A 27031-nucleotide genomic window follows, 5' to 3' on the forward strand; every position below is an offset into this window, starting at 1 on the left:
ACATTCACAGCGATAGAAGTCCAAATGGCCTCTCAGTTGAAATGGAATGGACATATATTGCCGTCAACGGCAGTGACAGTTCAGATTTTCTTTTCTTAGGTTTACTCTACCTGTTGCCAGTGCTTCCATTTGGTCTTCCGTTATCTATTAGGATTGAAGCTGTAATCAGAAAAATATATATTTATTGTTATTGTTATTATTATTACAACAGTTTGGTTGCGCAACGGAGCTCAACATGACAATTAAGGGTTAAAAATGATATTCCACTCAAGTCCTGCAGATGGAAGCAACTTCTAAAGGAAGCGGACTGAAACAACATCTTAGCGCGTCATCATTTCGAGCTACAGAAAAATATCCAATTTTGATATTGGCCTGCTTGTGAGTCGCAGCGCCATCTCACCGTGCTCTCTCTCTGCCGAGGCCAAAGCTTCCGGGTCCACGTGCATACCGTCCAGACACACGGACAGGTCGCCGACGATATCCCGGGAATTTCTCTCGGAGCACAGCTGCAATGTCTGGATCACCTCGCACACTGAGAGCCACACAAAACCATCATTAAAATGTTTTATATTAACAGGCGTAAAATTGTGAATTGAAATCATCCAACTCATTTGAAGTGCGAGGGTTGGTTGCTAATTCTTTTTTTAAAAGGTCCCAAAAATGTTAAGCATGTCAAAAAATGAAAATGACAGGAAAACTCAAATTTGATATGCGGAAAGTAAATATTAACCTGAAATTTCTTTCTTTTATCATTTCATAGCAATACCATCCAAAATAAATCATTGGGGAAGGCGCAACTTTTTTTCAACAATTTGGGGTGTGACATCACAATTATAATTGATGATCATATCGAGTTTACTAGTACTGAGCGAGCTAGTACTTAGGATCTACTTTCATTATTAAGCATTTTTGTCACTTTTATATGTATTAAAAATATGGTCTGCTATAGTGTTAAAGCCACTTATAGAATTGAAGAGGACCCCTGAAGCCCCCATTCACGCTTATACCTCATCAATTTTACTGACCGGCGCCATTGTCAAAAACATAAATAGCTAACTAACTCACTTTACAGTAGCTAGAATGATAACGCAGCCCTCTCTGGATGATTGATTTGACAAGCACAATTTTAAAACGTTTGTTATTGAATTTACTCTTCAAGTCCTCCTCAGGGAATCAACTTTTTTTTTCTATTATCAAATTGTTTAAGGATGACAAATGAGTATTTTTCGGAACATATCTTCTTCAAACACAATGACTTCTGGCAATTGAGAGCTTAAACCACAAGTAATAATAATAATAATAATAATTGGACATAGGCTTTGTTATCATCATTGACTAGACAAAAGCCTAATTGTCATCATACCCAGAAACTGCGTATGACGAAATTGGTAGTGCCTCTCCCTCTCCCCTTAACCCTCAAGCTCAAGCGCTAAAGTAGGACCAGTCTACTGACGCGTACTAAAATATTCTTATAGCAAGCAAAACTTTGGACTCTTGCATAACAAGTGAGCAAAAACTAAGACCGAATGATAAGCCGATGATAGACAGCCGGCCGATGTCAGGACGCAGTATCACGCTTGATCTGGTAACCAGATAAGTCTAAGCCTGCCTCTCGTAACACGGTAAGGATTTTTCAACAATGAGTGAGCAGCAAACTCTCACGTTTTAGCTCGTTGGCCTTCAGCGTCTCGCGGATCTCCAGCGTGGCCATTCCAAGCAAGATGTCCGCCTTCAGCGTTTGGTGGCTCCAGACGCGGAAAATCAGCTTGCTGAGAGGCGTGACGATGCTGAAAGGGAAACGTTGATTTGAGATACGAATAAATCGACAAACGAGCACGGTCCCGGAACGCATTAAGATCGTATCTCAAGGTATTACTGTATATGCATTATTTTGTGGTATTATTTGATCCCCATGAATTAATCAACTATTGCATTAATCAACACTTATTTTGATCATCGATTGTTCATTCAGACAGTTTTGACCTAAAAATGCCCAAATCTAGTCTTATGAGCAGATGTACTTACACAGTAACGGCCTGCTTCCATTTTGGACTGTGTGTGTTGTTGCATTTCTCAGTCCGCTTTGACTGACCGTCCACGGCGACCTCCACATACGGACTGGGACCAAACCAGTTCTTTTTGTTTTCTTTAAGTTTGGCAGAAAGCACTGGGAAAAGATGTCAAACATGATTCTTAATGATCCCATTGACTTTGAGCTTTTGCTTTGTGGTTCTGCGGCCAACCGTACTGTCTAACTTATAACTATGCCTTTTCTTGCTACTGTCACAATGAAATTTCCCGAATACGGGATGAATAAAGTTATCCAATCCAATGTCATATTAATAATTACTTAGGAAAACCTGTTTTTTTTCACCGTATTCGCATGGTTGTGTTGCAAATTTGTGGAATTGGTTTTGATATTGTTTTTTTGAAAGGTGACATACCTGTGACTTGCAATTGGGCCTTCATAGCTCGTCCATAACACTGCCAAGAACAAACAACTGTGACATGAGATGGAAGTGAGTGAGGAAAATGTACATTTGCACTCATTCACTGCCATTGACAGCGATAGACGTCCACCATTTCGACCCTTCGATCGCTTCCTGTCAAAAAATGGAATTGGACGTCTACCATCGTCAATGGCAACCAAAGAGTGAACAACATGTCTTCACCTTAGGTTATGCAATGACACGGTTGGTTAAGCGTCGCTATTTCGGATAGAAAATCCCAACCAGCGCTAATAGCTACCATGCTATCGTTTTCATATTACATAATGACAGGTGTTTATATATGTTAATAATCCACTTAACATGCGAAACAGTTCCAACCTTGCTCCCTGAATGCACCGCTGGGGACACACATTGGCCATGATTAAACATTATATGGACGCAGAATTCGTGCTAGCGTAAACCGGGGCTGGGTTTTTTACACCGAGCCATACCGGAGTACCATGCCGTACCGCGACGTACCTGGCGCGGGCAGACGATGACAGGACGCGGGGTTAATGCCCTCTAACGTCGTGTTGATGTTGTCTCGTTATTGATACCGTCTGACACCCATGATTGCTTATGCTAGTGAGGCTCACAGAGTTAGCAAGTGCCATGAGAGCATTTCCCGTACTAATAATTCAAAATAAAAATATACAAGTGACTAATGGGGCAGAAAGTTGTTTAAAAGTGTTTTAAAATTATCAACTGTAATATAATATGTATAAAATAATCATTTATGTGTTAAAATGTATGAATATTTCTGCATGAAAGATAAAATATATGCAGCACTTTTATTTTTAAGGCGAGTGCGGTTTACGTCATTTCGCAAAAATAGAGCAAAAATAAAGTACAGTGAAATGTATATAAAACCCTATGGCATATTGTACTTTTAATTTTATGATTTTGTATTTTATCTACGATTTATTGTTTATCCCCTGTCTTGCCTTTAATTTCATTTATTCTATATTTTGTCTGTATTATCTGTTTTGCATTTTATGTTAGTAGTACATTTTAATATTTTTTGTAATACCAACTTGAATCCCAATGGATATCAGCAGTCTTTCACGTAGTTTAATAAGGTTAATTTATTTATCATTCTTTATCCAAATTCATTTTTAAAAATCCAATTCTGAAACGCCTTCTCATGACATCACTTTTTGGTCTCGTGACGACAGGTCAGCTGTTAGCATCCTACACTATTTTTCCTGCATTTGCCTTTTTTGTTTTTAGCTTAAAATTTTCCAAACGCTTCCAGCCGTATGAAGATGTTGTCTCGTTTGCTAAAGGAGCACCAGGCGAAACAAAACGAGAGGAAGGAACAGCAAGGTGAATGTTCAGAACCGATCATTATTGAGAACTAAACCAGTTTGCTAACAAATGCTAACGAATGCTAAAAACAAAACAGTGAACACCGAATATTTGTCTGCTCTCAATACAAATACAGTACACGGTGTATTCTTACGTCCTCAACTTGTGTTTTAGTATAATTAATATTTCCATATTTTATTATTTTGCAGAAAGAAGACGCCGTGAAGCTATTTCCGCAGCCACCTGCCTTACGGAAGCCCTCGTAGATCATCTCAATGTCGGGTAAAGACCAGTGACGTGTTTATATTCTTTTTTTTATTATTATTCTAAAATATTTGATATCTTATAGTCATTCTATTAATGGTGCTATAGAACTGTGACAACTTACATCCAAATAGTTAATTGAACTGCGTATTTAACTCATTGGATGCTATTAAAAAGTAATCATCCTCTTAATAGAATATCAGTAATTTATTTTACATTCTTAAAATGATGATAAAAAGCCATTGGGGGAATTCAAGCATACATAAATAAGAAAAAAAATCTACATATTATGCTACCTTACTTTAAGTACTTTTATAATGTACGGCATTTACAGAGGGGACCTGTTTAAAGTTTGTCAGGAATAGCAAATAATAAAACACGTCAATTTGAGAAGAAGAGGGAGGACAGGAACAAACATTCATTTGCTGCCACCCTCCCAGTTCAAGCAGATTGAACGTCTAGCGCCGTCAATGTGACTCCTCCTAGATTCAAAGAATTGTCATTGGCAGGCAGTTAGGTAAGATATAACCTTTTGGGTGCGTTTCTCATTTCAGCGTGGCCCAGGCCTACGTGAACCAGCGCAAACTGGACCACGAAGTAAAAACACTGCAAGTCCAAGCCGGTCAGTTTTCCAAGCAGACCGCACAGTGGATCAGCATGGTGGAGGGTTTCAATCAGGCCCTGAAGGTACACTTGTCGAAATGGCAGCCACAAATGGAAATGAAAAACTCTCATTACAAATTCAGGAAATCGGTGATGTGGAGAACTGGGCACGCAGCATCGAGATGGACATGAGGACCATCGCCACGGCGTTAGAGTACGTACACAAGGGTCAGCCTCAGTCAGCGCCATCCTAAATACTCCAGCAACCATGAAACGACGACACAGTGCGACACGTGTGAACGTTGAGGTTAAAATGTGAAGCCTGGCAGCTTACTTTATTATCTGTCAGCTGCAAGACTGTTTATTTATAAATGAATGGAAAAAGCACTACTAAAAATTGCAGTATGGATTGCCGCCAGTGTACATACTCTTGTATTAAGACGGCTTCATATCTGGAATCAAGGATGTCAGTCAGTATTATTGTTTTGTATGTGCACAATATGTCCATTTTTTTTCTTCTTCTTTTTTTAAAATAAAAACGATCAAAATGTTGTGAATGTGTTCACTTCATGTATTTATAATAAAACCAGCATTGATATACAAGTCAGGATGTACTCCATCCCTTTGTGACCCTTAAAAAATGGATAGCTATTTTTTTTAGCCCATAACAAGCTTTGCAATTTATACAACACGTCGGCAAACAAGCACTTGCTTTTACAGTCTTACAAAAGCCTTTCACACATGAGATTACGAGAACTAACGTGCTTAAATAAACGCTTTATTGTATTGGGGCACATGAAAAGGAACACTTTACTGATCCCCAAAGTATAATTTCAAAGTAGCAATACAATAGTACTGTAAAGCAATGAAAAGTTGGCTTATCTAAATCGCTTCAACAAAATGCTCGCTTTTTATTATATTTCTTCTCAAAGTGCATAATTTCAAAAAGCAAATGCCTCGATGGATTTGGGATTAGCAATGGCGGACTTGTCTTAAAGGATAAAGTAGCATGGGTGCGAGTGAAAGCCTCCTTGAGTCTACAAACGTAGAAGAGAAGAATAACTTGTTCACGTTCAAGAGCATACAAGGTAGGTTGACAATAGTTTTGTTTACACTGAAAATGATAGCTGATGTTTCTTTTACTATTTTCATCAATGATTTTGCAGTATGATTTAAAAAAAGATGATATTTAAAATTCAGTGTTGTTAAAAGTATTAGTTTGTTGTCATGGAGTGAATTTGATTTTGAAACCTATTTTGACATATTGCGGAAAATATGCACAGAAAAGGTCAATTTGTGCCATGTTTAACCATTTCTAAAATAAAATCAACTTGAGTGATTTTTTATGGACCACACATGAACTCTTTCATTTACATAGTAGACCAGGGGTGGCCAAGTCCGGTCCTCGAGAGCCCCTGTCAGGTCTGTTTTCCATGTCTCCCTCCACCAACACACCTGAATCCAATAATCATGATTAGTATGAAGCTTCTGGACAGCTTGCTGATGAGTTGATCATATGATTCAGGTGTGGTAGAGGAGGGAGATATGGAAAACAGACTGGATAGGGGCTCTCGAGGACCAGACTTGGCCACCCCTTTACTAGACTGTATGCATCCTATTACTGTGAATTGAAACTGTATTTATTTATTTTTACATCTAACCAATTTAGTTCAGATGGATTGGACGTCCATCGTCGTCAGTGGCAGTTAATTCTGTTATTCATTTTTTACTTACTCTGGATTTAATTGACAATACAAATAATATAATATAATAAATTTAACCCACCATATATTAAACCTGGAATGTAATTGATCTTCTCTAAGCAGCTCTGTCACGGGCATTACATGTGCATTTGCAAACACTGTAACCCCCAGCCCCCCCTCAAACCCCCATCATCCCTCACAAATTCCTCAATGTCTTTCATAAGGGTATTATACAAAGAATTCTCATGTGGCCCAACTAGTAATTTCGTACGCACGTACACAAGTAGTCAGAATTGGAGCTGTCATGAATGCCATTTGTCTAATTTGGTAGTTTTTCTTTTCTTTTAAATGCTGTTGTTGTTCTTAGACAGGTGACCAGGAAGCCCTTCCAGAGCCTGGGGGAAGAAAAAAATGGAGTTTGTATATGATCTTTTAGGGTAAGAGTGTTGCGGTGCGGGTCACGTTGATAATTTGAAATAAAAAAGTTACTTCAGGATATCCTTTTTTTTTAGCTTAAAAATTTGACAGTAGGATGCACACAATGCTATTTTCTTCTTTCAAGTGTTTTTGAATGAATTTACAGTAAAGGTATGGACTCTGAAAATGTGTACGAAACAAAAGTGGGTCATTTTTTATGCTTTTTTGGCAGTATGTTCTGCATAAAATCAATTATATTCAATAAAACAACATTTGTTTTAGTTTCAGGGTGGATATGATTAACAATTTCTGCCTAGCAAGAGGAATGAGTTCATTAAAATTGACTTAGGTATGGATTATTTGAAATTAATTTACACAAATGTCTGAATAAATTGATTTTTTGTTGAATATTTTATTTACTTAAGTGGTTTCATTAAAAAATGGTGTCAAAGGCACTTTTGTTCCAGGCCATTAATTGTTCTATAATTATCCAGCATGTCTTTTTGACTTTCTTAGTAGCAAGAATTAAATTTTAAAAATGTTTCAACTTTTCAGACACAAAATTATGCATAAAAAATCTGTTCTTTTTTTAAATTAGAAAAATAGATTTATTTTTTATTTTAATCAAAATTTCAATTTCAATCAATAAAGCTGGCTAATTTAACGAGAGCTGCAATTCCTGTAAAAAATATTTACATAGATGAATTTTTTAGCAGTATTGTACACAGTGGAGTAGTTTGGACAGTGTAAAAGATTGTAGACATTTCTCAAAAGTGTAGCGCAATAATCACATTTTGAGAAATGTTAATGTCAAATCCATCATTTGTAGGGATAGCGCTTGGCTATACATCAGCGTCACCTTTGCGGTGTTCTGGACCGCTGCGTGGCTGTACCGAGACAGCCTGGAGATGGAAGACGTGACCAACAAATACGTCTTTGTGAGCGGCTGCGACTCGGGATTCGGAAACCTACTGTGTAAGAAGCTTGAGCGAAAGGGCTTCCACGTGCTGGCCGGCTGCCTGACCCAAAATGGAGCCGAAGAGCTGAAAAAAATGACGGGGCCCTACTTGAAGACGGTGCTTTTGGACGTGACCAGTCAGGAAAGCATTCAGGAAGCCATGGAGTGGACCAAAAAGGAGGTCGGTGAATACGGTGAGTCCCATTGGCTGCAATAAAGCAGCGTGAAAGTATTTTTTTTCCAAGATTTTTTGGTTTTCGTTTACCTCAAAGATCACAGTTTTAAATTGAGCAGAATATTCATTTGATTCAATTAATTTTAAAAGAATTTTTCATTCAAATACCTGCTGATAATTTTCCCATGTGCTTATAGCACTTAAATATGCACCTAATTAATTCAGGTTTTAGTCCTATAATAATAATAAACACCTGTTCTTTACAAAAAGCTTTACATACAGAAAAGAATCGAAGGATGGCAATTATCAGACTACAAATGAGGTCTCCCTTATTTGTTTTTCAATGTTGGCAACCCAACTTTCAATTGATCGGACTTCTAAATGTTTCCTTCTTCTCTGTCAAAAGGACTCTGGGGTATCGTGAACAACGCCGGGCGCTCTCTACCGATGGGCCCCTCCGAATGGATGAAAGTAGAAGACTTCCATAGCACGCTCAAAGTCAACATGAATGGTACGATCAGCATGACCATTACCTTCCTGCCCTTAATCAAGAAGGCCCGCGGGCGTGTGGTCAACGTGGCCTCGGTGCTGGGTCGGGTAGCAGCAAACGGCGGCGGCTACTGCATCTCCAAGTTCGCCGTGGAGTCGTTCTCTGACTGCCTCAGGTGAGGAAGACGTCCGTTGATCCGTTTTTGGATTTATTGGGTGAATTCTTGAAGTCCCCTCTGCATGAGAATTGGCAAATAAACGAAAGGAAATTGTTATATTACAAGTTTGCGTGTCAGCATAACAAGTAACTTGGACCATCCACAGGAGAGATATTAACTACTTTGGGGTGAACGTCTGCATCATTGAGCCAGGCTTCTTCAAGACGGCCGTCACTAGCTTGGAACCCATTGAGAGGGAGTTGCACCGCTTGTGGGACCAACTCAGCCCTGAAGTACAAGCCAGCTATGGAGACAAGTACCTGGACAAATGTGAGTTAGACGTTATCGCCGTGACCATATCAAGAAAAAGAAATCCTACTTTGAATCACAAAAAAATTTGGAAAGGCAGGGGAAACCCTGAATTGGTAGCCAGCCAATTGCAGGGCACAAGGAGAAAAGCAACCATTCACGCTGACTCTCATAGCTAGGGGCAATTTAGAGTGTTCAATCAGCCCACCATGAATGTGTTTGGAATGTGGGAGGAAACCGGAGTACCCGGAGAAAACCCACGCAGGCCCGGGGAGAACATGCAAACTCCACACAGGTGGACCGACCTGGATTTGAACCCATGTCCCCCCCTTTCAGGCCAACGCACTAACCACTCCGTCGCCGGCCCCTTTATCAGAAGGTCAATAGGTCAAATGAGATTTTACTTTTTAACACTATAACTTTATTTCTATTTATATATCTATTTTTGATTGAAATAAAAAAGGACATCAATGATCATCAATGTATGAGCAAACCATAAATAATGAAAATGAAGACTTTTTTTTTTTTTGTCCAAGTTCCTTAAAGACACACACCACCCTTAATGTTTCTCATTCTTTGGTGTTGTTAAAGACATTAGAATCCAACGCTTCATCATGAACGCCATCTGCGACGCGGACTTAAACAAGGTGACCAGCTGCATGGAGCACGCGCTTACCGCCGTGTACCCTCGCACCCGCTACAGCGCCGGGTGGGACGCCAAGCTGGTGTGGATCCCACTGTCGTACATGCCGTCCTGCGTGGTGGATATCGGGCTCAGGCTGGTTCTGCCCCGTCCGTCCAAGAGCGTCTGACCGCTGATAACTCGGATCGTGCATGTCATGCTATGAAAGGGTTTATAATTACCTAAACAGGGGTGTGTCCAAATTACACTCTGCGGGTCAACTGCCCCGGTCCGCTGCCCAATTTTTAATACCGTACCATTGAATGTGGCCCGCCTAAGAACTTTAAATCCTGCCTACATTCTGCTGTGCTTGTCAGTTTTAACACTAGATGATGCTAATCACTTAAAATTCCCTTGCATTATTTCTAATCAGTGTAGGAAACTACAATATCAGTATTTTGTTTTACACAAATAAATTTATATAGAAATAACCCAATGTGATAAATTGAGCTATCTTGGCTGTCTTTTTTGGTTGCTTGACATTTTCTCTTATTTCTGCAAATTTTGTTACAGTAGTAAGTAATATATATTGCACTAAACCTCTGGATTATTTTAGTAGCTTGTTGTCCTCAACTCTTTTACTGCAATTGACAGTCATAAACATTAAATCCAGTGACATTTAGCAATCGAGTTTCATTGCCGGCAATAGACATCCAATCCAATTTGACTTGGGCCCAGCCCTCCCAGTCTAAATGGATTGGAAATCTATTGATGTCATTGGCAGAAAATAGGTTTAAAAAAATCTAACCTTGTTTTACTTGATTCCAATGCTCTGTATATGTAAATGTCACCAAATATAATAATAAACAATGATGACAAGGCTTTAGTAGAAACTATCTGCTGTATCAAATCATGAATACTTGATTGCAGTTCTGTCTATCGTTCCTTTTTTATTGATTAAAATGCAAAATACAACACTATCTCAGGGGTCCCTACCATTTTGAGATGACATAAATAATGCAATCAGTGCTTGATAGTTCTGCATTGTTTAAGGTTTAAAAAATATGGCTAATTCATCATTCATACTCATATCAGCACTAGACTATTCTATCACTGACTTGAAGACAAATTGAAGGTTTGGGCAGTAAATTGTTGATCTTTGGCTGTGTTGCATTATTAATGATGGATATTAATCACCTGCTCAGGTTGCAGATGCAAAAACAGGCAGAATTTTGGCCATTTGATATGAGGGAGACAAGAAAAGATCGAATGGGCACATTTCATCTGAAAAAAATAGATGATTTAGGTTGTAGTTTTGTGTTTTTATCATACTATTTGTATATATGTTTTATAGAGCAATGAATTTTATTATTCCAATTATATTTACCCATTGATTGAAATTGACTGTTTATTATCATGTCGTAATTGTTTCCACTTTTGAGTTTTGGAATCTATAATTTACACGTTTTGTAGAGAATTTTATATAATGTTTAACTTTTCGTATGGGATAATGTTGCATTCACTAGATGGCACTGCACATCTAGTAAAGGAATAACAACTGTTCTCCATTGAAGCACCGTTCAAACACAAAAACATTAGTATTAAGGGCAATTTTCACCAAAAACATTAATAACAATAAAATAATGAGAATAATCATTTAGAAAAGGGAACATATCTTAAAAGGAGTTATACACACATAAAATAATAGTATAAAATAAACATCACAACATTTAGAAGATGGAGATTCCACTTAAATATATTAGTGGTAAAATAATCCCTATCAAGAAGTACAACACTCACCATAAAAATATCACAAAATAACTCTAAATGACAAAATATAATCTCAGTAGTTAAAATTCAGCTGTTTTACTTTAAATTATCTGTTGAATTCTGGCGTGTCCTTGAAATTTTCATTTTTTTTAAAGGTTATCTAAAATTATAACTGTGATCACTGAGTGAAAAAATGACTCAAAGTTGTACACTGATAATGGAAGACATTTTATTCCTTATTTCACCAGAAAAATACAGTCTCCCGTTGTCTTTTCCTTTCAACCCATTATCTGCAAAGAGAAAAGTACAGATCATTACAGCAAAAAACTTTCCACAAATTACCCTCAAGGGATCGGTGTAGATACTGACGCCGTTCATCCAGCTGATGTAGTCGGACACGCGGGTGAAGACGGTGGGCTTCCTGTAGGCGTTGCATCCCTTGGACGACACGAAGCTGGTAACGCCGTGCACGAAATATCTGCCGTTTACTTTGCAGTTAAGTGGGCCGCCGGAGTCACCCTTAAGACCAAAAAGCACATTTTAAGAGCCAATAAAATGTTGAGCATGTCAAAAAAAGTTTTAAAATGACTGCACTAATGTAAGTTTACATATAGAAAAGAAATTTGCCACTCAAATGTGTTATGTTTTAGTATGTCACAGTTATTTAATCCAAAACAACGCATTAGGGAATGCCCTCCTTTTTTCCACTTATTCTGGTTGTGACATCACAACCAGAATTGTTGATCATGTTTATCTCTCCAGTGCTGCGCTAGGTAGTACATTATGTTCTTTTTGGAGATTGTTTTAGTTGCTGTTAGACTAAAAAGAAATAAATTCAAATGTTGACCTTAAGGTCAAAATGGACCAGAGGTCTAGCTTTGTCAATGGCAGCTAAAGAGTTAATTGAGGGACATGTAAGGGTTAAAAAAATAAATTTCATGCATAAAAGTGCTTTTATACAGTTGACATTGCTTGTGTATAATAAATTTGTGGAGTTGTCACCTGGCACCCGGACTCGCTGGCTCCGCCGGCGCAGACCATGGAGGTCTTGACCGTGCTGCCCCACCATCCGTAGCTGGAGCACGTCCTGTGGTCCACCGAGGGGAGGTAGGCCTGTTTCAGCTGGGCAGACAGCTGACCCCCAGCTTTAATGAAAACACAGTAAATACAGCAGATGACCCCGTTTAAAATGGTTCTTTGTGGATGGATCTTTGTGTAAAACTCACAAACTCAATAGCAGAATGTTAACAAGGATCTCTTAAAACCTTTCTGGAAAACTACTCACTTTGAATGTGTCTAAGAAAAACCTTCAGGGAGAAGAATGGTTTACATTTTGAACTGTGTCATTTATAAATTTTCAGTTTTTAACTATTTCCACTATTTTGTTGTTGTCGTTTAATGTAATTTTCTACAGTTTTTTTAAAAAAGTATTTCCGTGTACTTATGTATTTCCCCCATATCTTTTCCTCTGCTTTTTAAAAAATATTTTGATTAGATTTTTAAGTATATATAGTTTATAGTATATTTGTTTCACAAAGCTCACAAATGAAGAGGAAGGCGATTACTCACTCTGGGTACGCCCCCATCCACTGATGTAACAGAGGTTGTTGTGGGGCAGGATCTGACCCGAGGGTGGGAGGGAAGCCAACTGGACGTAACTGTTGAGGGACGCCTCGGAGGACAGACGCAGCAGGGCAATATCCCACCTAAAAACGACGGGAACGTTCTTTTTAGTACATATTGGTTGTATATTTTGAAGACAGTGACGAAGAAGAGCGATGCTGACCCTCCGGCGACGTTGTTGGAGTTCCACCTGGGGTGAAGGTAGACGCGACTCACGCTCATATACTGCTCTCGGCCCTCGTGGCTGTTGATGTTGTGGTCTCCCAGAACCACGCGCCATGTCCTGGAACTGTAGTGGTGTGGAATTTGCATGAAGATTAGGATTTTTAAAAGCAAAGAGTTACAGATGTTAACGTTCCCACCCACCGGTCAACGCAGTGAGCGGCAGTCATCACCCATCCTCTTTTGACGAGAGTTCCTCCACAGGTGTGGTGGAAGTTGTTGCCAGATTTGAACTGAAGAGAGATCTGATGCAAGGCAGGAAGTATAGCATTATTATTATTTAGTGAGTCTTTAAAATGGTTTTATGCTTGAGAGGCATGTTGCTTTTAAACAATACATTGCTTCCCATTGGGTGGCTTTGAGTCCAATCACAAATGAAGCTATCTTTTTTAATTGATTTATTTATATTTTGAAACAGAAACAAATACAGCTCCCATAACAAGCATACCAAGGAAAGACACTAAACTACAAATAAATCCATTCAAATGAAATTGACTTACAATTTGGAATCACGTCACTAACGCAAAAAAAAGAAAAAGAGGCTCTGGTATTGAACCCTGTGGTATGCCAATCATTAACGTTAATATAAAGCAATTGAGGCACATTCACATAAAATATTCATTACCTGCCAGGGCCAAGAGTTGGGTCTGGCCACCTCTCCTCCAACGACTCTCTCTTCACCCGCGACCTCCTCCAAGAACCTGGGCTGGGGCTCCAACTCAGCCAGCACTGGATACACCAAGCATTATTTCCAACAGTTACTTTGTCAAGTAGAAAGAGAAACAAAGCAAGCAATCTTACCCAAGGCGGCGAGAGTGGTCAGCAACAGAAGCTTCAACATGTCTGCGGTTGCCCGAAAACTGTCTAAACTTCCAGTTCTTTTTTGCCTCTTATACCCGTCGGATGTCTTGCCCTCAATGTGACTTTTTCCATGCCACCTGTGCAGATCACACACTTATCACAACATTTGTGCTGAGTCTGAGAACAATCAACTTTCAGTTTCCATGAGAACTCAACATTACGCCATTTTTTAACTCCTTGTTTCCTGAATTAAATTAAATTTAAAAAGTACATTTAAAACAGCGTTATGGAATACATTAAAAAAATATAAAAGTGATTGGAAAAATTACATTAAAAAACACAACTGGAAATTGGAAATGCTAAATTCTCAAAAGATTAAAAAAAAACAAATAGAAAATGAATTATAAATAAACATGCTAAAATAAAATAAAAAATGCTTTTTAAAAAATATAAAAAACTAAGTTAACAGAAGTTAATTGATAGTAAGCATCTAGATTTTATTGCGTATTGTTAATAAATGTTCATCCGCTGCAACCCTCCTACTTAAAATGATTCAAATGTATACATTATTAAGTATGTGAAAATCGTGAGATTAAAAAAAAATAAACAAAGTATAAAAAATTAAATTGAAAAAAATGAATATTGCACAATTCAAAAAGCATTAGATTTTAAATTTAAAAAATTGACAAATGCTTGTATTAGTAAATATCTTTTCTTTTGAATTACTTGTTATTTCTTAGTTAAAATTAACCACATCATTCAAACTAATTTCTTTATTTACTCTTAATTTGTTATGAAATTCAATTCAATTTATTTGAAATGGATGGGGGCAGCAAATAATCATTCCACTTCAAATGGACATCTGACGGTGATGAATCCATTTCAATTTGATTCACAACAGAAATAATATTCAATAAATGACTCTTCTGTAGTTTATTGAATATTATTTCAGTTGTAAGAGTTATGATTTTAAAGAAGTTGGAGATACTTCACTTCAGTCTACATTTAACTAGACTTCACAGTATTTGTCCTGCGTCACATCAAAGCACAAAAGAACCTTAGAAAACTCAAGCGCCGCATGCATGTCTTTTTTTGCATCAAATCTCTCATTAGATCAAACAAAACGTTTCAAGGAAGTCGGGGAGAAAAAAAAGCTGAATTCTTGGAAATGATTCAAAATTGACCTTTTTCAGCCCAACGGCTCGTGTTTTTTTCCCCTCCTTTCTGTGTTTGTGACATTTTCAAAACGTTCGAGTGGTCACATTTTGACAACTCTTCCACGGATCTGACTCCAGTGGGGTTCGATGCATAGTGTTACATAATACAGTTGTGATATGGTGTCATATAAAGTGAAATAAAACTACAGTATGTTGGACTTTTTTAGTGTTTACTAGTTCAGTTTTGATGTGCAGCGTCATTAGAATGAATTAATTTGAATCCAAACATTTACTTTCTTTGACGTTGTTTGTCAATGCTGCTTATAAACAACTGTATTGACATGCAAAAATAAAATAATGGAAGCAATGGATTTTTTAATTTTATTTAGTTAGAGTCCACATGACAGTTTTACTAAATCATCCCATGTTATTCTGCCCATTATTAAGTAACGTTTAAGTGGAATCACATATTTTTTTCCTGGTAGAAGAAGGAAGTCTATTCTAATCTATATAAATAAAAACAACTAATCAATTATTAAATCACTTGACAATTAGTATTTTGTTTGCTTGATTAAACGTTTAGAGAATCGTAGGCATTAAAATGGTCTATTTATTGAGCCTCTCAAAGCAATTATGTTCTTATTTCTTTTACGTTTTTTTAATTCACTTACATTTTTTAGATGTTATATTAAGACGAATTTTAAAACTTAATAGTCTCTAGAGGCAACACAGGCACCAATAAGTCTGCAATGAATTAATCATTCCTCATATTAGTTTTATTGCACCAGTACAACGTTTTGTCAGCCAACCAGAAAGAGTCATAAATTGATGTTATGTCAATGTGCTTTATTTTGAAAGATTGTAGTACAGTGGACCGAATACGGACTTGTCAAACGACGTTCCAAGTTGTGTACTTCTGTTTACATCATGATCTATGAACAGAAAAAGAAAAATGAGGATGATGTTAACTTAGTTCGGAACATTAGTGTCACCACCCACCGAGTCCATCCATTCGTTGTAGGCGGAAACGCGTGTGAAGACGGTGGGCTTCCTGATTGTGTTGCATCCGTAGCCGGAGACAAAACTGGCGATGCCATGTACGTAGTATTTTCCGTTTACCATGCAGTTGAGAGGACCGCCAGAGTCACCCTGAGGGGAAAAACAAGCGTTAGAACGAAAAACCTTTCAGGTTTTGTTCAAAACATCAACAGCGACTCACGTTGCAGCCAGACTCAGATGAACCGCCAGCGCACACCATGGTGGTCTTGATGCTGCCTCCCCACCAGCTGGGGCTGGTGCAGGTCTTGTGGTCCACCAGGGGAAGGTAAGCCTGCTTCAGTTGCGCAGACAGGTTGCCTCCAGCTATTTAACAAAAGCGGTGAGCTAGCGATCCGAAATAGAAGCGAGCAGGTGGGCGTATGGGAAGACCACTCACTGGACGTGAGTCCCCAACCGGTGATGTAGCAGCGGTTGTTGTGGGGCAGAACCTGACCCGAGGGGGGAAGGGAGCCCAGTTGCACGTGGGAGTTGAGGGAGGCAGCGCCGGACAAACGCAGCAGGGCAATGTCGTAGCTGTGATTGACACACACAAAAAATCTTTCGGTGTTATTGGCGAGGATTTTATCACTGGTATACGTCCAATCCATTTGAAATGGGAGGGTGGCAGGGAATTAATGGACGTTCATTTGTGGAAAAAAGAATTGTCAATTATTACTTTTGCGGGTCCCTCAAAATGACTAGATGGGCTCGAACTAGCCCTCCGGCCTTAAGTTTGCCATCACTGATTCAGACATGTAATGAAGCAATATTGACAGGTGTATATTCGTTATCCTCTTTGTAAAATGACCAATGCCACAAACATTACTTATACGGCAGCTTTGTTTGTGACTGCATGACTTTATTATCCTGCCTGGGAGACTTTTAGCTTTTTGAAAGCAATAAAAATAAACCTGTAGTGTAAATTTATCCTCACCCGCCGGCCACGTTGTTGGAGTTCCATCTCGGGTGGATGTAAACCTGGCTGACGCTCATGGCCTGCTCTCTGCCGCTGTTCCTGTTCAGGTCGTGCTCACCCAGAATCACACGCCACGTCCTTTGGCTGCAAGTTAAGTCCACGATTCAAAACCAACAGATTTCTTATTGCATGAACATTTGAAAAACAAACCACACGTTTACAGTAAAATATCGGCAGCTGTGCTTGGCAGAATTTTACCATTTGAAAAAAGGCAACTTGTAAAATACATGTAAAAACAGAATAGTCCTTCGGTGACTGTAGGTAAGGTTTTTTTAAGAACTGAAAATTGTGTTAGCAAAGAATAATATTGGAATTGTTTTTATCCTGTGATCCATGTGTACCTTGACTTAGTGGACTTAGTAGAATGCTGGGCATATAAAAAGCTTACTCCCAGAGAACTGAAGAAAATAACTGATGGCGGCCAAAGCTAGAACTATTAGCTCAGCAGTCAGCATGCTTAACAGCCACAATGGTGTGTGTTCAAACCCCACTTATACAGATATTTTTTCACTGTCGTTACTATTGTTTTATTTCCCTTTTTTAACCACAACTGCTGGTATTTCTTTTTCGTTCATTGATTTTCCACACAGCTTATCCTCGCAAAAACACAAGAGCACAATAAAAGAATCCTGGTACCGGTCCACGCAGTGAGCGGCAGTCATGACCCAGCCTCTTTCAATCAGAGTTCCTCCACACGTGTGATGGAACCTGGAGCCAGATTTGTACTGCAGGGAAATCTAAGCAGGAAAAGGTGCCATTGAAATCGATCTTCTCTGCCAAATTCATCCCTTTCATTCACCAAGAATTTACCTGCCAGGGCCAGGAGTTCTCCTGGGCCACTTCACCTCCCACTACCCTCTCCAAACTGTCCTCCAAGTACCTGGGCTGGGGCTCCAGCTCAGCCAGCACTGGCAGAAAAAGATAAGAAATGAGACATTTCAGTTTTAGTTGAAAGAGAGTGCCAGAATAATGCACTGCACTCCATTTAGATTCACTGAGCTTCAAATGAATGACAAGGTGACAGTGAGCAGCCTGATGGAGAGGAAAAGGATCAATAATGAACATTTCCATATTGTGTGTGCGCGTGTGAGTGTTTCGCTTTCTTACCCAGAGCTGCCAGAGTTGTCAAGACCAAAAACCTCAGCATGTCTGCAAAGTGTCGCCAACGTTTCTGAAGAGACGCAGATGTTTTTCAGCTTCTTTTATACCTCGACTAGACCTTCACTTTTGGTATTTCACTGTAGATGTGCGTGGGTTGTCCAGCTACACACCTGTGGACTGTCCCACAGTCCGTTATCGTACTCGCTCACGGTATCAGTGCATGGGCATGAGTCACGGGGCTGTTAGAACTTAGAAGAAAGGAGGAATGGAAAATATTAGGGGTCGTTTTTTTTTTTTGTAAACATGTGAATTAACAATCAGTTTGAGTGCAATATTTTCTGCACAATTCAAAACCGCTACCAGAAAAAAAAACATAAATAAGCTCAAATAAAAAGAATAAATTGAAGAAGAAATTTAGAAAAAATAATAAAAAGACTGAAACGCAAATTAAAAAACAACTAATAAAAACATAAATAATTCAAAATTATATGAACAATTTAAAAAAAAACTATTTTTCATAAAATTAGCAAAAGAAATTAAAAGTTGCAGCCGGTGTGTTCTTTGCAGTGGGAAATTGATTATTATTATTTTTTTTATCCGACTCCAATCCTACAATTTCCGATCACCTGATTGGATTGGGGACATACCTATTCGGTAGCGTTAAAGTTTTGAAATGAATGTGCATAAAAGACTATGACTAACTCCACCTTTCTTACACCGCCCCATTTAAAAATGATGAAATGGTGTGCGAGCTCTGAGTTAATATTTACATCACAGCCCTCTTGATTCCTGCTTGAAACTGACAAGCACGAGGAGATAAGCATGGGAAAATGTGGCCCTGGTCTCATCTCTCCAAAGCATTCATGTAACATTTGTAATTACGTCAACGTATTACAGAATTAAAGCATTTGAAAAAAAAGCTTTTATACAGAGTCAACTAAGATGTTTCGTTAACTTTTTTCGTGCCAAAAAGCAAACCAAATCTCTTAAAAGATAGTGTGAGAAGTGAGCCTAAAAGATTTCTCGCGCACTAGCCTTGAACATTTTAACAAACCAAGCTACATAATAAGATAGCGTGAGAAGTGAGCCTAAAAGATTTCTCGCCCATGAACGTTTTAACAAAAAAGATCAGTCCTCTCGAGTCAAACGTGTCTCGGCGCTCTTTAAAGGCAAAAGTTATACCGATAATCCCGACAATAGGGTTTTCGATCACTTGAAAACTTCCTAATGTGTGTGTGTGTGTGTCTGTTTTTACCATGAGGCCCCTAATTAGACAGGAAGCCATTAAAAGTGGATGGATTTGGGATGACTTCCTTATCGGGCCATTACGGCGATATCGGGCCAGAGTGATAATTGAGCGGCCCCCAAGAGGACGGGGGCGGAGGGATGAAACGCCATGAAAAGGGGGGACATCTCATCCATGTATCGAGCCCGACCCGCCATCACCGTGGCAACCTCCACTTACATCCATGGAATGTTGAGATCAAAGTTAGGGAGTGTTGGGGGATGTGTTAATTAAAGATGCTAGCTCTTGATACCACACCCCCTTTGTTAATGGGCACTCCGTTTAGTTCCCATCAAAATGTGTGAGTGAGTGAGGGGGTAAATGAATGACACCTCCAGAATAAAGCTCCATAACTAATTAAAAAATATGAATGATTTTTAAGTGACTTTTTGTGTAACATTCAATCATACATTTCGTTTACATTTTTGTATTCGTTTACCGCTCATCCTCACAATGTTTTCCAGCCAATTACAGGGCACAAGGAGACGGGGCCAATTTAGAAGTTCTACTAACCTAGCGCGCATGTTTTTGGGATGTGAGAGGAAACCGGAGTACCCCAAGAAAAACCATGCAAGCCCGGGGCGAACATGCAAACTCGACACAGGAAGGTTGTAATCCACATGGGATCAAACCCGCAATCTCAGAACTGTGAGGCCGATACGGTAACTACTACGCCAGCGGGGCACCCTTTTCATTAAAAATTTAGTGCAACAATTAATTTGTGTTTCTGCCCCAAAAGTGACAATTCTCTTTCAACCAAGTGGACTATGTACCGATAACGTGCACGGAAATTCAACCACCACCTGCCTTGTTTTCAAACTTTAATTGCAATGACAGTGAAAACAATCAATGCGACTAACACTGGCAACACCACTCTCTTCTTTTTTTCCTGTGCAATCACATTTCCCACTTGCCTTCTTTTTTAAGTCTACCTTCCATCTTCCCTGCAATGGTAGTGGGATTGAATGCATTAGTACGGTTGGGGGATACACACTGTCGGGTAAGGAAAAGATGATCTGCTGTGACTACAGGTTCTTGATTGATTCAAGTGGAGAAACGGTCATCTATCTTCCTTGTTCCAGGAGGCTGCAGCAGGTGATTAAAGCTCTTCTTGCTGCGTGACTCTCTCTCCAGTGACGTTACACTACTGGGTTCCAGCTCGGTTTAAGTGGTGGTGCATGAGTCACGTGCCAGGAATACTACAGTTCTGTTGCCCACTGTTAGAATTCTCCCCCTAAGGAAAGGAACCAAACGATGCAAAGAAACAGGATGACTCCATTGAAAAAGCTGGAGATGGTGAATATTATTGCACATTAATGCTCTGACTGCTAAAATTGAGAAGTATCAGTGATTTAGTTAGGGTTTCCAGCTGGGGGGCATGACTGAAGTCATTTGGCTGCAATTGACATTGCTAAACATTCAATACATTTTGACTGGGACCACGTTAAATATTCAACCCGTGGAAACACATCAACAAAATTCTTATAGCCAAAACATCCATGGATTCAATTTTAGCAGATAGGATTATTGCATTGTCATCTCTACAGGTCTTAACAAAAAATGTTGCAGTGTTATGAGTGCTTTACAAATAAATTACACTACAAATTTGCCTTATCTTGGCTTAGTTGAATAATTGGTTAGGAAATGAATTGTTATCTATTTTGAAAGTCAAGTCTAAGGATGGAAATGTTCCAAATCTCTTTTTGTAAAATGATTTTTGACCCTATTAAGAATTTTCCTTTATTTTGGTTATTTTTAGAAATGGGTGGGGAATAATTAATATTCTTCATTCAATTATTTATTTATCTTCCATACCGGCCATCCTTGAAAGGGTTTCTGGAGCCTAACACAGTTGTCTTTGGGCGAAAGGTAGACTACACTCCAGACTGGTCACTAGTGAGTCACAGCGCACACAGACAGACAATCATTCATTCTCACAATCACATTGCCATCAAGTGGGAATTGAACCCAGACTGTCCATACCAAAGTCAGGTGGAAGAACCACTGCACCATCGGCTGACCAATTAATATAGGGTTTTTTTCCAATTCGTTACATCATTGGTTAAATTTTAAAAAAAAGATAGGAAAAAATATTCTTTATATTTGTAAAATGTAAATTTTTGTTTATTTTGTTAAACAGGGGAAAAGTGTTTTCCAATTTTCGGAGAACCGACATTTTATTTTAACAACAAATATGCAAATGATTGCCTTTAGCGGGCCACACAAAACAATGCGTCAGCCCAGTTTGACATCGGCGTATTAGAAGTAATTACAAAAGTCCGCCAGGTATTTCAAATTGAAAATCCAAATTAAAAATGGCATCTCTTTTTTTAATGAACACTGTTGTACAGGATGTTTGAGACTAATTAAATAGCATTAAGCGCAGCTTTTGCCGCTCAGTTCATTTCACCCCACTTTTATACCTGTCACCATAATTATTCCCCGGGGAGAAGAGGCGAGAAAAGAACTACGTCACTTAGCTGCGTTCAGCAAAAGGTTTGTCAGGTTTTTTGGAATAGGGTGATGGGATTACACCTAAAAAATGCTCATGACAGCGTGGATAGTGATATTCTATCAAGAGGGGGGAATTTAATAGAAATGTATATGTGCATGGAAAACAAATGTAAGCATGTAGGATGATCTGGCATGGCAGTGAAGCACTTTCTAGTAGTGCACTATTTGCAGTAGACAATTACGACAAGCCATACATTTGCCAAATGTCTTTTTTTCTGCATCTTCTGTTTAATGTAATCTGCCAATCAGACTGCTGTGTGTAAAACAGTTTCAGTGGTCTCTGAGATATCACGGTCATGCATGACTACTGTCTTCATTACTGGAGGGAGGAGAAAATTAACTTCTTTAAACACTTTGGGAAGCAAAGGTCTTTGCATGCAACACAATCCCATTTCATATTAGTGGATTTGCAATTCTAGTTCGCGCTTGAAGCTAATTGAGTTTCTAAAACTCGTATTGGGCCACATTCACAGCAATTAGATTTCAAGTGCGTCGGACCAGTTTTCAAGGGATCAGTGTTTTCATTTACATATGTGAAAATCTCAGTGGATTACAGTTATGCAACAAAACAGAGAAAGACATGGCAGATGAGCTACTACTGGCGGAATTTCATAGCTGACTGCAGACACAAAGTGAGCCAAGTGGAGTACCGGGGAGACTCGATCATGCAAATCGCAAATCTCCGTTTTTATGGCGCGGATGTCAAACTAAAGGCATGTGATTCTGTATGTATAGTATCAGTGAACTCAAATGTGTCTTTCAGGGAGAATAAACCCACGGCCTGGATTGGACCCACTGGCGGGCCCATTTTGGCCCATGGACCGTAGATTTAACACCACTGTTGTAAACCAACTTCAGTGGGAAAACATTAGGAATATAAAACTATACAGGATATTTAGACCAGAATACAGAATGTGGATTTGCCAAAAGTATCGACAAAGCAGTGTTCTGCCAGGATCCAATATTTGATTGCAAAAGTAGAGATATGGAGTTATTTAATTTTGTACAGGTCTGTTCAAATGGATTGGGCATCTACAGGTGATGAACCCATTAAAGGAGTTTACATTTATTTTTTAAGAGTCATGTGGTTAGACGTCTATAATCGTCAATGGCACTGAAAGAGTTATAAAAAAAACTACGACATCATTTTAAAGGACATCCCAGAAATTTGTTGTCATTGGCCTCGATTGCAAGATAGATTTTTGGAACATTTGCATCCTGCACTTTTGGCTCACGTCAAAAACAGCCTGAGCTAATTTATAATAAGCACTTTTCATGGACAGCTATGAAAAGTTATTGCAAGCTATTTCATTTTCAATTACCTCTTCAATGAAAGCTAATTCCTTTCATGTCATAGTCTAGCCCGGTGCCACATTTTTCTCCGCCTATCTGGTATATGCAGAGGCATTGTGCGATTTACTTTGGTCTCATTGCAAGTTAAAAAAAATAAATAAGCGAGGGGAAAAGGACGCGGGGAGGAGGTTTGAAGGTGTGTGCGAGGACTTTGTGTGAATATTTCATTTGCTGTTATGGAAAAGGCGTAATTAAGATTAATTTCTCTTGGAGGCAGTCATTAAAAGGGTCGGGGGAGCTTCTCAGCTGGGGAATTTTGAAACCCAGGCAAAGAGAATAACAAAACATGCTATTACTCTGCGGGAGAGGAAGGTATTCAATTTTTGCTACATTGCACATATACACACGGTGGCTATGTTTACATAGTAACGAGACAATGAGGAACAAGTGTGTGACATGAGTGGATTGGTTGATACAAAAGCAGGCAACAAGAGGTGAAATCGATGGGCAATCACAGGAACAAGACGCTAAGGAAAAAATAGGACATGAACTGAACATTAACAAACTCTGACCTTAACAATAATAGAAAGAAGCGACTACATTATCCAAAACCAAGGATAGTACAGGAGTCCTGGTGGAATGTTTGTAACACAAAAAGTGAATCTATTTATTTATTAAATGTGTATATTTATTTATCATGTGTTTGTCCTTGAAAATATATTCATGAAATCCAAAGCAGTGATGCCATTCATAATAGACTGGATGTCTATTCTTGTCAATGACACTGAAACATGAACAGTCTCTGGTTTGGATTAAGTTTTTGAGAAAATAAACGGAATCTAAAGAACTGAAAAGGCATTTTTGGATTCTTTGACATAAAAAAAAGTTCAATTCCCATTGAGCAAAAATATAAAAACTCGAGTTAATGGAATTCTATAAAGAATAAATTCATGGCAAACCTGAGAATTGTAACCAGGAGAGCGGAGTAAAGAAGCACAGTCAAAACAAAGCAAAACGAAAAAACAGCCCCTCTGAGATAAGCCCAACTGGTAATGAGGATCTGCACTACTTTGACAGCCTCCTTGTCCTTCATTTGCTCTGAGCAAGCACTGATATTAAAGTAGCTTGCAATAAAAATATAATGGATTGGCCCAATGCCTGCTATGCCGTTGAACGCCAGCATCGCATTTGATAGCCAAAGTAAAAATATCTGTTTTGTGCCTGTGTAACTTTTGGACAATTTATTTGGAATAGGACCAAATCCACAGGGAGCCCCTCTTCCACGATATATGTATCTGGCTGCCTAACACGTAATACAAGACTGTGAATTGACTAAAAGTAGATGATGCAGTTGGAGGCGTTTTATTGAGGGGTGTCCCTTTCGCTGTCAATAAAGTCGCCCTTGACTGATAATGATCATCACCCATTGAGGTACTGAGCATTTGTCTTGGTTGATTTGCATTATTAGGTCTAGAAAGCATCTATCTGTGGAGACCTTCACCGTCACCCTCTGCTTATCTGATGAGGTCACTTCCTGGATAAATGCCAAGACAACAATTGAAGGTATGCAGTGTAGTTTTTGGCAGCCCTTTTGAATTTTGTCTTATGCTGCATTCAGACCGACCATTTTTTTTTCTGGTCGTGCGATGGGTTCCCAGACAAAGTCAATGTAATGGCACGTGGAAGAACGCCCGTTGAATTTTCGCGCCACAGAGGGGATGGTAGAATTGATCTTTCGCCGACAGAATTCAGTCAGGACAACGAGCAGGAAGCTTCCGTAATATCCAGTGGTCAAAAGTCGAAAAAATAAGAAATAAAAAAAACATAGGACTAAGAAAATTGTCAAAATATTAGGAGATTAAATTCGCAGTATTACAAGAAAGAACCCACACATTGTAAGATTACGGGGGGGGGGAAAGGTAATAAAAGGGGATTAAAGTCGTAATATTACGAGATTAAAATTGCAATATTATGAGATTAAAGTGGATTTATTACAGGAATTAAGTCACTTGTGGTCAGACATCGCTAGTAAACAACTTATTTTATAAATGAGCTGGTTTGTTAACAGGAAATGTGTTATGTGAGGTTTCATTTAGAAAAAATGCTGAGTAATTAAAACAAAGAAATTTGGGGGTCTAAGAGTTTAACTGACAGACGGGCATTGACAGCAATAAATATACGAATTATTTGAAGAGGTGTATGAACGAACGTTGATTCGCCGCCACTTTCCCTCTTCAAATAGTGATGAACTCGTTTCACTTCACATCAGAGGATGAAGAGAGCCTTCTATCAGGCTATGTCACAGCCACGTCATGCTTTGTCAGAATTTTTATTGCCCGGGCAACAGAACATTGCTCATCTTCTCGGCAAGTGCTAATCAATACGAGGAGCGGGCTGTGCAGATGACTGCCGGGTTGTCGCTGCTGCAAATGAAAATTACGGCAAGAATTATGGACAATTTCACGGGTGAAGCTTCTTGCATCTTTGGCAAATGTGACTGCGATGGGAGATCTGGAAGTTTTGCCTTATTGCATTGTCATCAATTTGATTGTAACAGAACAGATGGTTAACTATATATTGCTATATAATTGCCGTTGTTTTCTAAAGGGGAAAGTTGAAAATGTTTAACTTCTCACCTGTGAGTCAGGAACCTGTTAGAAAAGCTCCATTAACCTCTTCTTTACACGCTTTTATACCTTTATTGGGGCTATTTTTATGACGTGTCTCATGGCTATCAAGTGTTACACTTATATGCTATTGCATGAGAAGCGTAGGTATCTTTTTATTTGTTGGCCAGCAGGATTGCATATAGATGCAGACACAGATATTTAAATACAATTAGCTAATTTAACCATGACGGCTAATTAATTGACAGAAAGTACTGGTAGGTTGAAGAATTTTCTAGTGTTTTGGGACCCTGCCACATGCTTTTGTAAATTTAAGTCCCTTGGCGATGATAACTTTTAAGGTAGTATACCAACAATAATAATAAATAAATAAATGTGTACTTTTACAACAAATTTTCACAATTTCAGCTCACTGGTTTTTGAGCAATTAAACATTCAAACACTAACAAGGGTGGATGAGTGGTTAGCGTGTCGGCCTCACAGTAGGGGACCTGGGTTCAAATCCAAGTCGGTCCACCTGTGTGGAGTTTGCATGTTCTCCCCGGGCCTGCGTGGGTTTTCTCCGGGTGCTCTGGTTTCCTCCCACATTCCAATGGTAGGCTGATTGGACACTCTAAATTGCCCCTAAGTAGGAGTGTGAGCGTGAATGGTTGTTTGTCTCCTTGTGCCCAGCCATTGGCTGGCCACCAATTCAGAGTGTCTTCTGCCTCTGGTCCGAAGTCAGCTGGGATAGGATCCAGCACCCCCCGCGACCCTAGTGAGGATAAAGCGGTTCAGAAAATGAATGAATGAACGGATGAATGAAAGAAACTCTAAACACTCAGCCATGATAAATCACCTAATTTATTCATGCTACCAATTTCTAGCTTTTCAGTTTCAATCGACTGTTCACAGTACGATATGAAGTGATTTCTGCGCGTCCACATTTGAGTAGTCCGCTAGTTTCTGGGGGACAATAACACGACATTTGGCGTCGTCAAATTATTCTTCTTTTTCGTTTTAGCAGCCTGCCAGGTGCACGGTCCTCGTTTTGGCATTGAAAGCGTGCTGATTAGCTGCATTGTGGAAAGCCCGAGAGGAGGAGGATGAGGAGGAGGAGGAAGAGGAGGAGGAGGAGGAGTGAGGAGGG

At 39.0% G+C, this 27031-nt stretch overlaps 5 protein-coding genes across 13 annotated transcripts in view; 2 read left to right on the forward strand and 3 right to left on the reverse strand.

The window, feature by feature from the left end:
- The window catches only part of LOC144075597 (E3 ubiquitin-protein ligase Itchy-like), a 9739-nt gene extending 6611 nt beyond the window's left edge, over positions 1–3128 (reverse strand). Inside the window, exons 1-7 of one of the 9 annotated variants that reach the window (XM_077602843.1) lie at positions 2970–3119; positions 2829–2848; positions 2445–2484; positions 2026–2167; positions 1663–1787; positions 401–532; positions 111–159 (exon numbers count right to left, since the gene is read on the reverse strand). In XM_077602843.1, coding sequence (XP_077458969.1) covers positions 111–159; positions 401–532; positions 1663–1787; positions 2026–2167; positions 2445–2469 — 473 coding nt within the window. In that variant the 5' untranslated portion in view covers positions 2470–2484; positions 2829–2848; positions 2970–3119. Of the gene's footprint in view, positions 1–110; positions 160–400; positions 533–1662; positions 1788–2025; positions 2168–2444 lie in introns of all 9 variants that reach the window. The other 8 variants (XM_077602840.1, XM_077602838.1, XM_077602842.1 and 5 more) reach the window with 8 other exon arrangements.
- Positions 3129–3509: 381 nt separating this feature from the next.
- Positions 3510–5216, forward strand: bloc1s1 (biogenesis of lysosomal organelles complex-1, subunit 1). The gene is made up of 4 exons (XM_077602844.1): positions 3510–3815; positions 4007–4079; positions 4616–4748; positions 4808–5216. Exons 1-4 carry the CDS (start codon positions 3749–3751, stop codon positions 4916–4918), a joined length of 384 nt encoding a protein of 127 aa, XP_077458970.1. The 5' UTR covers positions 3510–3748; the 3' UTR covers positions 4919–5216.
- Positions 5217–5703: 487 nt separating this feature from the next.
- Positions 5704–10475, forward strand: rdh5 (retinol dehydrogenase 5 (11-cis/9-cis)). The gene is made up of 6 exons (XM_077603505.1): positions 5704–5752; positions 6735–6804; positions 7614–7936; positions 8324–8582; positions 8731–8894; positions 9465–10475. Exons 2-6 carry the CDS (start codon positions 6779–6781, stop codon positions 9683–9685), a joined length of 993 nt encoding a protein of 330 aa, XP_077459631.1. The 5' UTR covers positions 5704–5752; positions 6735–6778; the 3' UTR covers positions 9686–10475.
- A 1005-nt stretch (positions 10476–11480) lies between these two features.
- LOC144075999 (elastase-1-like) lies at positions 11481–13960 on the reverse strand. Its single transcript, XM_077603506.1, has 8 exons — positions 13912–13960; positions 13736–13839; positions 13255–13355; positions 13052–13177; positions 12835–12971; positions 12268–12410; positions 11635–11784; positions 11481–11555 (listed from the first exon to the last, which is right to left on the reverse strand). Exons 1-8 carry the CDS (start codon positions 13949–13951, stop codon positions 11544–11546), a joined length of 813 nt encoding a protein of 270 aa, XP_077459632.1. The 5' UTR covers positions 13952–13960; the 3' UTR covers positions 11481–11543.
- Positions 13961–15899: 1939 nt separating this feature from the next.
- LOC144075538 (elastase-1-like) lies at positions 15900–18302 on the reverse strand. The gene is made up of 8 exons (XM_077602673.1): positions 18190–18302; positions 17893–17990; positions 17719–17819; positions 17041–17166; positions 16504–16640; positions 16288–16430; positions 16068–16217; positions 15900–16000 (listed from the first exon to the last, which is right to left on the reverse strand). The coding sequence occupies exons 1-8, from the start codon at positions 18227–18229 to the stop codon at positions 15989–15991; spliced, it is 807 nt and encodes a 268-aa protein (XP_077458799.1). The 5' UTR covers positions 18230–18302; the 3' UTR covers positions 15900–15988.
- Between the last annotated feature and the right edge of the window lie 8729 nt (positions 18303–27031).

The sequence above is a fragment of the Stigmatopora argus genome, chromosome 6 (assembly GCF_051989625.1).
Source record: "Stigmatopora argus isolate UIUO_Sarg chromosome 6, RoL_Sarg_1.0, whole genome shotgun sequence".
NCBI classification, from domain to species: Eukaryota; Metazoa; Chordata; class Actinopteri; order Syngnathiformes; family Syngnathidae; genus Stigmatopora; species Stigmatopora argus.